This window comes from Biomphalaria glabrata, chromosome 6, assembly GCF_947242115.1.
Source record: "Biomphalaria glabrata chromosome 6, xgBioGlab47.1, whole genome shotgun sequence".
NCBI classification, from domain to species: domain Eukaryota; kingdom Metazoa; phylum Mollusca; class Gastropoda; family Planorbidae; genus Biomphalaria; species Biomphalaria glabrata.
In genome coordinates, this window is record NC_074716.1 from 43,334,165 (window position 1) to 43,346,932 (window position 12,768).

The following is a 12,768-nucleotide window of genomic DNA, read 5'->3' on the forward strand; positions in this document are numbered from 1 at the left end:
CTACTTCACTACGCCACTGATAATAAAATGCAGCAAGAGAAACAAAAGAGAGAAAAGCAACAATGTGGGGAAATTGAAAAAAAAAGGGGGGGGGGGGCAATATAACAAAATGTCAGTTGTTAAGGAACCATTAAATGTTCAATGAAAAGTAAGTGCTAAATCGAAATTTTGTTGGAGAGTCATTCGACGGATGCTAGTATGGTAAAAGGTAAGACATTTCTTAAACTAACATCTGTTTCAACAACAGCATTGATTGCATTCGTTATAACGTAATCGAATAAGGAAACATCAAGCAACACATCAACTTCCAACACATCAACAAACAAAGGGCATGTCCATTAGCGATGAACTAACACGTGATCACGTAAACCAATCGCTTTGAACCCAACTGAACCTTCGATTGAACTGCAGCTAATTACACACACACACATATATTTTAACGATTAAAGAAAAAGAAAGAGAGATAAAGATTTATAAAGGGTCAAGTTTGTGACCAATTAAAAGCTCAACTTACGCCCGCGGGCTATAGTCAAGGTGCATAACTCTCAAGTGGAGCAACAAATCAAGAAACAAACAAAAAATGATCTAGGCCAGTGATGTCTAAACATTTTTGATCTGCGGGTCAGGACTCAGGTGTTGGGTCAGGACGCAGGTGTTGGGTCAGGACTCAGCTATTTGGTCAGGACTCAGGTGTCCAATGGAGCTGAGTAAGAGCGGCATGGGGTGTTGTTCAGGACTCAGGTTTTGGGTCAGGACTCAGGTATTGGGTCAGGACTCAGGTGTCCAATGGAGCTGAGTAAGAGCGGCATGGGGTTCTAGGGACCGGAAAGCAACGGTACCTTCGATATGGGTCACAGATGTCACGATAGCACCCCGTCAAAGGACCAGAAGCGTTGTTATGGTTCACTAATCGAGACCTTAGCATTAGTTTCAGATGTTAAGAAGGTCTAATAGGGTCCCAAATGGCTATATAGATGACACGCCCTTTATGTAAGATAGAAACCTGGAAATGTTCAAAACATTTTTTTTATTTTTTTTACAAATTTTTCAAGCTGATGTGGGTCTATTTTTACAAAGCTTAATATCAACTCACTCCGTCTGTCTGGTCCAAATCTTGTACACGTCATTTCTCCCACTTCCCACTCTCAGATCAACTTGAATTGCACAATAATCAACTGTCGATGACAACACACGAATCCGTCTTAAAAATACCATTAAATCAATTAAACTGTCTTTTGGAAGCATAATCTCTATCTATGTGAAGGAGAGCAAAGGTTCTCAAAATGTGTGGAGAATCTATGGTCTTGAAACATGCATATACCAACATCATACTAATAAGCCTTTTCAAGATGTCAGTCAGCGGACACAGACACTAGATAACTGTGTAGAGTTGCAGTTTGATCAGAGAATGAGCGTGGGAGAAATAACGTGTCAAAAAATTCACTTGATATAAGCTTTGTACAAAAATCACATCTTACAATTCCGAGCAGCTCTCCGAGTGAGAATCTCTGACAATCAAGACGAAGTAACATAACCTGTTGAAGTCAGTTGAAGGTCTCTGTCATGCAGAATGCCCTCCTCTCCCCCCCTCCTCACGACTTGCGATGCTGCGCGATGCCAGACAGGAGATATTCTTACTGACCACATCGCCCACAACAACAGTTGAGGCTATCGTTGCCATGACGATCGTCTCAGCCAAGGAAAAAAAAAGCGAGGGAGGGGGGGGATGTAGACGATGTCTAGAGAGTGTCACATTGGAAGGTCAGGCAGACGAAAGAGATATCAAGAGCTCGGGAAAGAAAAAAAACAATCTTGATATCTGCTGCTGGTTTGCTGGTTGTACTCACCCAAATGAAGCACGTGAGCAAAACTATTTACACTCACAAACATCAACTGTAACACTAGGACATTCATTTTGTTTTTGGAGGTGACCGACTTTTAAGCCGAAAGTCCAGGGTTCAAATCCTCGAATACATAGAGACTGTATACACAAACACGTAGCCGAATTCACACTAGAAAAGACTGACCTAGGACATTCTTGGAAAAAGACCTGAAGATCTGCTGACTGCCGAATCTTGTTTCAAATCTTAAAAAGTGCGTTTATCTGATATTTTGGGTTCTTGGCACATCGGCACTATTTAGGCCGTGTCGTGCCCAGTGCGTTTATCGTGGTTTTTTCGTTCAACAGGAATGTAGTCAACTACAGCTGATTTTCAGGGAAAATCAACAAAACGTACTGGTCAACAAAACTTACAGGTCAACAAAACCTACTGTTTAACAAAACTTACAGGTCAACAAAACCTACTGTTTAACAAAACTTACAGGTCAACAAAACCTACTGTTTAACAAAACTTACAGGTCAACAAAACCTACTGTTTAACAAAACTTACAGGTCAACAAAACCTACTGTTTAACAAAACTTACAGGTCAACAAAACCTACTGTTTAACAAAACTTACAGGTTAACAAAACCTACTGTTTAACAAAACTTACAGGTTAAGAAAACCTACTGTTTAACAAAACTTACAGGTCAACAAAACCTACTGTTTAACAAAACTTACAGGTCAACAAAACTTACAGGTCAACAAAACTTACTGTTTAACAAAACTTACAGGTTAAGAAAACCTATTGTTTAACAAAACTTACAGGTTAAGAAAACCTATTGTTTAACAAAACTTACAGGTTAAGAAAACCTATTGTTTAACAAAACTTACAGGTTAAGAAAACCTACTGTTTAACAAAACTTACAGGTCAACAAAATCTACTGTTTAACAAAACTTACAGGTCAAGAAAACCTTACTGGGGGCAACCAAATCAAACTGCAGCACACATTACACCCATGAAAACAAAATGTTTTTCCTGTTTGTACACTAAACTAAATTATTTTAAGAAAATTCTACATGATAAAAAACAAACAAACATTAGAATGTGGCTCTTGTGGTAAACATTTTTTTTACAAAACTGCATCCTCCATTTTATTTTCAAATTATATTGAGTCTTAGTCAGTGATTTTTATTTCTTTCTCCTATCTTCTCCATTCCGATTAACCACAGAGTCCCCTCACAGTAAACACAGACTTTAGAGTCCCCTCACAGTAAACACAGAGCTTTAGTCCATGTAATAGAGGGTTAAGTTCAAACGTTGTTTTAGGCCATGAGCTGGGGTGAGTCTTAAAGCACGATGTAATGCAATGGGTTTCAACTAAATTACATGCCCGTCTTCCTCCTCAGCTTCTCACCCAATGCGAACGTGGAGATAATAATGAGATTCTATCATGCATATTGACGGCAAGATAAAAAAAAAATGTGGCAGAGTATCAAAGTGTAGGTTTCGCCTGGGAAATTGTAGGGCTCAGAGCCCATTGCACGAGGCCTGCACCACAATCACAGCGAGATAGTGATATAGGAAAATTACACACTAGGATGCTCTGTTATATCGCTCAGTAGTGCTATCTCGAACTTGACCTTTCACCTTCCAAACAAAAAAAAAAAAAAGATTTATCCCTATGTCAAGTTTGAAGACGCCAAGCACAGAGATAATTTTTTTTTTAAATCAAAGCTTATATTAAGGAAAGAACCGCACAATTACTTCCATATTTCAATACTGCAAGATGCATCTTCCCTTTACTATATAAAATAAAATTTAATGATAATTACAAATTAACTTTCTTTAAAAAATGTTCGAACTGAGAAAAATTTAAAATGACGTCACGTCAGTTGTCGTTATTTGTTATATTTACACCAGTTATCGTTCTTTCTGTTAACTTGTGTTGGCAGAAGTAAGAATGTACTCGATAAGTTTGTGATATTCATTCTGTGAAAAAAAAGCCACCAACGATGGACAATTCGGTCGATTGTTGTTAACATATCTATGACACGGATAGTGTTGATTGTTTCATCGCGTCCAGGACTGGACGTGGCCAGTAGGTTAGATACTCAAGGTTCTATAATGATCATCGGTTTTCAGTCGTAAGCTAAAAACATCGCGATCGGAGACGTGGATGCCTTATTGTTTCGTTGGTTAGACATCATCTTAAAAAAAATATAGAAAAAGAATGGGCCAACAACACAACCTTTTTAAAGTACGAGGAGTGTCTACCACGGTAACTAAATGTGATGAGATGTCTTGTCAACAGTCATTTTAAAATAACACACTCTGTCTGAGTGGATTCTTTGACACCTTTTTTTTCTACCAGTTCCCATCTTCGGATCAAGTTGAAATTTTGCACAATTATTCATAATCAAAGATAACACATGAATCAATCAAAGAATTAACAAATTAGCTAATAAATTAGTGGTAATTACTAATTTTAGATTTAATAGAAAAAAGAGGAGATAAACCTTGAAGTATTTATAGAATCTAAATCGACCATCGACGGTTATGTTTGTTCTCGAAGAAAAACCTTATTTATTGAGATACGGCAGTAATTGTGCGGTGTTTTCCCTTATAAAAGCTTTGCTTTAATAAAAAAAAAATTTTTTATTTGCTTGTTACTAAATGCTATTACTTATCAGCAACAAATGTCCAAATCCTGCACAAAAGATCTCAGTGTTTACTAGAAGAAGGACTTGACCAAGTAACGCTTATTCTAAGAGAACTCTCCAAAGTGAAATCAGCTCAACATTGTTGTCTTAATTGACTCCATTGTTCTTTAAAGGCAGCTGCTGGAGAATGACGTAGAACCCTTGAGGGAATCCAAGAGTGGACAAACGTTTTCAACAAACCTGGCGTTCTGATAACACTTCATCGGCTAGTAAAGGTCAAGATGATTTCTGGAATGATCAAACTTCCTGCTACTGATAACCTGGGAGTGATGTAGTAGCTAGAGCAATCAGACTTGTCAATCACTTTTTTTTTTAATTAGCAGGAAATAATGACAACAAAGCAAGGATCATACAGAAATGTGAATTTTTATTCCATTTTTGTTTCACTTTTTTCTTGAACAAAATTAAGATCAAATGTTAAATTCATCTCTTTACCCAAAGTTCTTAGGCTTTTAAGTTTAAAAGTTGTACTAGTAAATTCAGGACGAATTTTAGATCCTACAAATAAGTTCATCAGGAAAACAACTATTCGGTTTGTTTCGAATTGTATTTCCATGCCATTTTTTTAATAAGCACACTGACCCAAATGCACGTGCACAGTTGGTGGATTATTTCCCAACGTTCCACCTGGGAACAGGTTGCTAAGCAACCTAGGAGAGATTATAAAAAAACAATGACAACCCAAACAAAGAAATCTCTTCTGTTGAAATACAAGTAAATATAATTAGAAGATGAATAGATGATGAGACCAGACATAGGGTTGACGATTTATAGTGTATTGAGAGAGAGAGAGAGAGAGAGAGAGAGAGAGAGAGAGAGAGAGAGAGAGAGAAAGTGTGTGAGAGAAAGTGAGAATGCGAAAGTGATGAGAGAGAGAGAGAGAGAGATAAGGGAGAGAGATGAGAGAAAAAAAAGAGAAACAAAGTCAGAGACATGAGAGAGAGAGAGAGAGAGAGAGAGAAAGAGAGAGAGAGAGAGAGAGAGAAAGTGAGATAGTATGATAGAGCTTTAAAGAGAGAGAGAAAGAGAGAAACGGTAAAAGGTGAGGGAGAGAGAGAGATCGAGAAAGAGACAGAGGGTGGAGAGAGAGAGAGAGAATGGGGTGAGAATGAATGAGTGAGTACGAGAGAGTGAAAGAGAGATGGGTCTATAGTCTATATGAAACAATTATTAAAAAAAAACTGTATACTTAAATACTTAACACATCACGTGACTAAACATAATGAGGTCATAATGAAAAGATGGTATGTTTTTATTTGTTAGTGTGTTTAGTATATCCTAACTGAAGTAGCTGTAAACGTATTTACACCCAGCCATCAATTAAACCCAGCAATGAAAATGTCACGAAGAATTATGGTCCAATGTTCAAGAGCTGTCTAAGAAAAGGGGGGGCCATTTTGTGTGTGTGTGTTCATTTCTTCTGCATCTCTAAAAATAGAATTGATTTCGCACACTTGTGTACTACTGTACACACGAATGCAATGTGATGGCTTGGAATTCTGGGAAAGTGAAACTTATCACTTCCGGTAGCACTTGGCGCAAAACAAAATGTTTATTGTGAACAGCGAGTTTAACGAAACCAGACGACGTTGGCGAGGGTCACTTTAAGTTTGCGGGCTTGATTTGTTTGACACTTTTCGAATGCTCCTTCAGATTTGAAGATAATAACATCCTAACCCAAACCCCCCGCACGACGGCGACAATGTCAGAGTTCGAGCCCGGGACCATCTTGACCATCGAACGACAGTCAAAGAGCACATACCACATCTGAAATTGTCTAGTAGTGTTGTGCGTCGCACTTGGAACACTAAGGCCAGCAAAAGTGAACAAAAGCTCCCTTTCACCAGTCTGTATTGGACAGCGAGTTCCTCCTTCCCGCCAGCCTGTCCGACGGGGGGAGGGGGGGGGTGAGACTCGGGGATAAGCATAGAGTTTGATTTTTGCGTTCACTTCCAATGGACACGGACACTCCGGACTCGCGAGTAGAGACGCGGCTGAAGGACCCCGTCTTATTCGTATAATTTACCAGGCTAACCGTGCGGGACACGCCATTTATGTAATGGCCCCTTGAGAGACGGCGCATGGACGTTGCCAGATCGCTGCTGGGAGCTTTTTTACATCCCCGCACAGTGCAATGAGGGTGCTCTCGCACCTTCTTGGGCATTCCCGCGGGAGCCTTTTTCGCCACCCATTAGGCCTAGTCGTCCACTCGTTTCCATTTTTTTTTGGTAAGAGATTGTAAACATTACTGTGTGGTTTTCCATCATACAATTAAGTCAATAGATTGAATTGATAGATTTATGTGACGTCACATAGAAACCTAGTGAAAATCTGACAGTTTTGGATGCGCAGATAAACATCAATTACTGAATTATTATTGAAAATAAAATAAAAAGAATAATATATTCATTTTCTAAACTCATATTAAATCTTAAATTGTCAAAGACATAGGAATTTCCCTGTAAAGAAATGACATTTACTTTAAAACAGACCCCTTCTTCATATAAATGATAAACTGCTGTAAATCAATTGATCTTTACTGTTTCCTGTACTAATTGAAAGGTTGAATCTAATCGAATGTAAGTGGAAAAGTTTGTGTTTTAAATATGGTGAGAAAATCACCACGAGTTAAAATTTGTTAAGAATATTACCTGAATTTAAATATTATTCTAACTGTATGGCTATAAATAATTCCATAGACAACGCTGTGGACCACTATGTGTACTTAATGAACTTTTAATGAAGTGTTTCTCAAACTGTAGACCAAAGGGAATCCACAGAAAGATGAAAATTGTATACAGTTAAAATAACTTTTTCGCTAAAAGCCAGTTTATCCGATCAGATAATAGGAACAATAATCAGCTCGCCCCTCACTACTGTTTACTTTGTCTTATAGATACATTTCTATGACGACCTAAACCAAAGATTTGAAGATATTCTTCACTTGGATAGTGCCGACTGAGTATTGAACCCTTTTACGTGGGGACAAACTCAGATCCCAATCAAAGATGAGTCCAAAGTAATGTAAGGGGGCAGCTTAATGAAATATCCACACACGAGAAATGTAACCCAATGGTTAAACAAGGGATATCACAATTTCTGGTTACAAAAACAACATACATGAGATCTTGCCTTAAATTGTCATTGTCAAGAAGTTGTTGGCTGCTTTCCCGTCTTCTTATTGACTACCACGTGATTGCCGTCATGAACATCATCACAAATCAAAGAAACCGACTCGTTTAGACGGGCATATATACGTTCATAAAATCTCATCCGCCTCATTCTTGTAAATTTTAGACAAAAGTTATCAATTCAGTCATCACACTCCTTTAACAAAATGTTGTTTGTGTTTATTTTTTGTTTTTACATATAACGTGCAGTTATGTCGCTTTTCCGCTTAGGGGTCGGTGAGCGAGTTTTGACTGTACAAGGGGCTCTCCCGGGATCAAAAAAGTTTGAGAGCCTCTGCTCTAATGGATAACTCTTACGACCTAAATAATTAAACCCACTCAATCACATTGTACGAGAAGCCTAATCAATATATTGAATGATTCGATCTCTACAAATTAATTCAGGGCCACACACACAAAATAAAACTTATCAATCTTCTATTTTAAAGTACATTAAACTGATGCGGCCAGGGACACATTCAAAAAGAAATACACTGGCGTCAATATCAAAAGTAAATGTCAGCACTTGGTCGTGTTTCGGTCTAAACAAAAATCACGAGCTCTAGGACTCCCTGATAATAATAAAAAAAAAAAAACTTCCTTATTGGATGACGCAGACTTAAATAAATATTAAGGGTAAATCCTATCTTTTACATTGATTACAACTTGGGTGGAAACTCTAGACAGAGATGACAAAATGACATGTATAACTAAATGCGGAAGAAACATCACATTGACCATGAAGAGGGGCATACTACTAATTGCGAACATTTTTTTTACAAAAAGCTTCTTTCCACTGTTTGGAAACATATCCCATCAACTGGCATCAATTTATAAAATCTAACAATTTCTTAAAAGAAAGAAAATACCTTATTTTGCCCTATAAATAAATGTGTTTTCGTGGCTACTGTACATGTGTATTATATATTTTTCGTTTACTAATCAAGCCAGAGTGTTACAATTGCTGTCTTATGTTGAAGAGCTTCCAGTATAAATATTTCATCACAACTATTCAGATGTTCAAATCATTAAATGTAAACCCTCCCCCCCAACACGCCTTTTTTTGTATCCACAAGCGGAGGCGCGCGTGGAAAATCTATTACTGATAGCTTAAGCTTTAAGACTACCGCTGAACTGATCACTATAGTAAAACTCTAGTTGAAGATACACTGGCTCATCAGGGTTTAGAGCACTCATACACTCTAGTCTAACACATAAACACGTGCATTTCTGAGAACCGCTAAAATCCCTTTGTGGTGTCAAGTACTGCTAGTAATGATTCAAGCCTCGGTTATTATAGACGTAGTTCTATTAAAAGATAATAGTGGACCAAATAAGATTTGCTAGTCTTAATAAGTCATGGTGATACAGACTTCCTGTTGTTGTTTTTCATTTCCTTATTTTAAGACAGCAGATACAATGTTCTATCTATAATCATTACCATAAATAAGTCCCCTTTCCACACTGTTGAGCTACTTATAAAGAACGCCAAGACATAGAGATCTACTTATTGTAACATTATCCTTGAAGGACATGATCGGCATTCTCTGGTGACGCTCCACAAGGGCAGATGTCACGAGCCCCCATTATGGACTTCCGGAACATGTGTTTGTCTCATTCTGTTGCACCCGGCTATGTAATTGTAATTGACATCGTTTTTCTTTAGCCCTGGGTGACAGCTGGTACTCTTCTCATTTATTCTACTCTGTATTTGTACAAAACCTATATCAAGTCACTCTGTCTGTCTGTCTGTCTGGTAAAAAGTTTGTACCTGTTATTTCTCCCACAGCCACTCTTAGATCAAGAGGAAACTTTAAACAATTTTTCAATGTACCAACAAAAGGTGATTCAATTAAATAAATTAACCAATTTATTAATTACTTATTGGTAATTAATTATTTTGTTTGACATAGAATACGGGTAATAACGTCTACACTATTAGGATATAGAGTTGTAAGTGCGGGGTTCTTCCCCTTAAATAAGCTTTTTTTTTTAAGTTTATAATATATATATATATATATATATATATATATATATATATATATATATATATTCTTTGTTTATTTTCATTTCTTCTGGGAATTTAAGAGTGTTCTTTTGTGGCCATATGGAGTGTAAAGGGTGTATGCGAGAGTTGTGATTAATGTACCTTGATAATTATTCTAGATGCTTGGGTATACTGTAGGGCAGGGGTGGGCAACCTTTTTTGTATTGAGGGCCGCATTAACAAAATATATGTATAATGTATATATATATATGTGTGTGTGTGTATATATACTTACAACTTAGAAAAATACGCTAGTTAACTGATAATGTCTTTAATTTATATTTGTACTGTATCATACATTCACTTTTCCTTTTTTTCACATTCCAAATTGGGAATTACTAGAGTTAGCAATTTCTGAAACCAATTTAACAATTTTTTTTTTTAATTTGCTATTGTCTTTTCATATTACATTTCACCACAAATGTACAGTTGTACTTAATGTGAGGAATTTAACTATTTACACTCCTGCGTAATGTTCCTGAATTGTGGAACTAGCTTTCTAGTTGTTATACTTGTGACTGCTGTCAAATTATAGTCATTCACCATCGACCTGTGATTACACTTGTTTATTTTCCACAAGAAAAATACTTGTTCACATATGTATGTGTACCAAAATAATGTTAAAACTTAGCTACAAAGTTTTTTTAAAGTGTGGAAATACTGACTTGAACTTCTCTTACAGGTTATAATTTGCATGGCGTTATGTTCTCTGGAGCTGAATCAGCTTCTGCACTAAATGGTGAGCTGATGGTATTGAAAACTGATTCTTGACGTGTTAAAATTTGCCTTCATAAATTTCATAATTAAGGAATTCAAATAAGTCTGGTAATATTAGCCATTTCACTAGAAATATTTTCACCTTTCAACAAAGGAAAATGACAAAACCTATTTTCCCCTGCTGGCCTGGAGAAATTGGAAAGCCTTGTTTGAAAAATTTAACATGCATTTCATAAGCAAGCAGCCAATAGCAATAGCTACCATGAAAAACATAAAATGTCTTCCACTCTTCTTTAGAAATATTAGTTTCAAAGTCACAGTCAATATCCTTCTAAGAATATGGACAGTTCTTCTTTGAGAATTTATATTCTTCTCATTACCTTGCCCATGCTAAGCCAGCAGATGCATCGGAATATTTAGTTTATATATCTACAAGTACTTTTCTATACTGCCTGTGGTTATGACCGTAAGTCTGATGTTTTTATTGACGTTTTTTCTTTCGCATAATATGATGAGAATTCATGCAGCTTTGTGCAAACTTTTCTGTTTAGAGTTTATGGTTGGAATATTCTTTAAAAAAAAAAGTTTTTCTCAGTCAAAGTTCGAGCTCCATCAGTTGTTACACTTGTCATCTTGTTCCAATCATACCCAACATTCAACACAGTTCTTCAAAGCATTGAAGAAATACTGGCCTGAAATTGTGTCTTTGACTTTATATAATGAGAGAGTTTCGATAATTTGTAGGGAAATTTAGAATTATTTTTAATAGATTAGCATTTTTATATGTATATACAGTGGGTACACATGATTTCTGTAGGTATTCGCGGGCCGCATAAAACACTTCAGCGGGCCGCATGTGGCCCGCGGGCCGTAATTTGCCCACCCCTGTTGTAGGGTGTATTACATGTGCGAGCATGAACAAGGGACAAACATCGTCACAACAGGATCATTGCCCAGTAACTAAGTTCACTTGAGAAGAAATAGAAGAACGAACTTTAATACAGAATGGGCCACAGTCGAGTCAGTAACTATGTATGGTGTAATCCCTTCCACAGCCTAGCGGTAACTGTCCGAAAAAATCTACATCAATAATCTGTAACCCAATACCTATGTCGTGCTAAAATGTCGCGTTCAAAGTCTGTCTACTACAGTGCGTCTATAGACTAAACTAAGTGCATAACAGGAGGGGTGTTTGGGAGAAGGTTTCTGTGCTGCCCTTAAGCTTGAATTCCAAGCTTACATTCGATAGGTACGAAATCTAGAACATTTCTATATTATGTCGAGTTATTTTAGAACTGAGACGTCAGTTAGCAGGTCAGCACTTGTTACTTACAATAAGAATTCAAACAACTCCTCACCCACTCTTTTCTATCTCTCTCTCTCCTTCACTATTAAGCACCCACTTCTCTCTATTAAACTCTTTCCTTATCTTGTTGTTAGCCTTTATCTCTTTCACTCTCTCTCTCTCTCTCTCTCTCTTTAATGTTTCTTTTATTCCTAGTAGTTTTAGAACCACTCCCCTTCAAGGGACACAACTCAAGCGGTTACTCACCTGCTCGACTACAAATATCCGGAAGTGGATCTGCTGACGCTTGAGGGTGGGGATGAGGTAGTGCAGCAGGACTTTGAGGTGGTTCCAGCGGTCCCTGTACGGTATGATGATGGCCACCCGGTGGCGCGATATGCACGAGGGCGGCCTCCACTCCCCGCCCATCCTGACGTCACTGTGCAGCTCGTTTATGACGTCAATGTTGACGGAGATGTTCAGGTTGACGTCAGTGGTGTTACCAACTGGAAGAGAAAGAACAAAAAAAAAGTCCAAAAAGCCTCGTTTAATTTATATGTACAAACATACAAATACACATACATATCTACAGACCTAACAATACACTACTGGACATACGTAGGAACAACTACACACACCTATAGAAGTACGTACTCATATATGTTCTGTCTAACAATGAAAAACAAAAAGTAAAAACCATTGCTCCAGTACAATATGCAAGCCAAAAAAAAAAAATTGTTCTTTTCAGCTGTAACCGAAAAAACATTACATTAAAATTTATAATTCTGTTTTACAAAGAACAAGAAGGGGAGAAAATTGTGTGGCATTGTTGTGTCTGGTACTTTGTTATAAATGTCAAAATAATAATTTTATTCTCACAAGTTCTCACCATTTTTTTAACAGCAAACAATAAACAATAAAGTACCTAACTTCCTACAATTCAAATGGGAAAGCAGGCGGTATTAAAACATTTAGATTTTAAAAAAATATGAATCTGTGTTTCTCA

General features: G+C 37.1%; 1 protein-coding gene across 12 annotated transcripts in view; it reads right to left on the reverse strand.

Moving 5' to 3' along the window:
• The window catches only part of LOC106063880 (beta-1,4-N-acetylgalactosaminyltransferase bre-4-like), a 139,715-nt gene that overhangs the window by 7,595 nt on the left and 119,352 nt on the right, over nucleotides 1-12,768 (reverse strand). For all 12 annotated transcript variants that reach the window (XM_056032506.1, XM_056032504.1, XM_056032505.1 and 9 more), the window contains one exon: nucleotides 12,030-12,268. In XM_056032506.1, coding sequence (XP_055888481.1) covers nucleotides 12,030-12,268 — 239 coding nt within the window. The remainder of the gene's footprint in view (nucleotides 1-12,029; nucleotides 12,269-12,768) is intronic.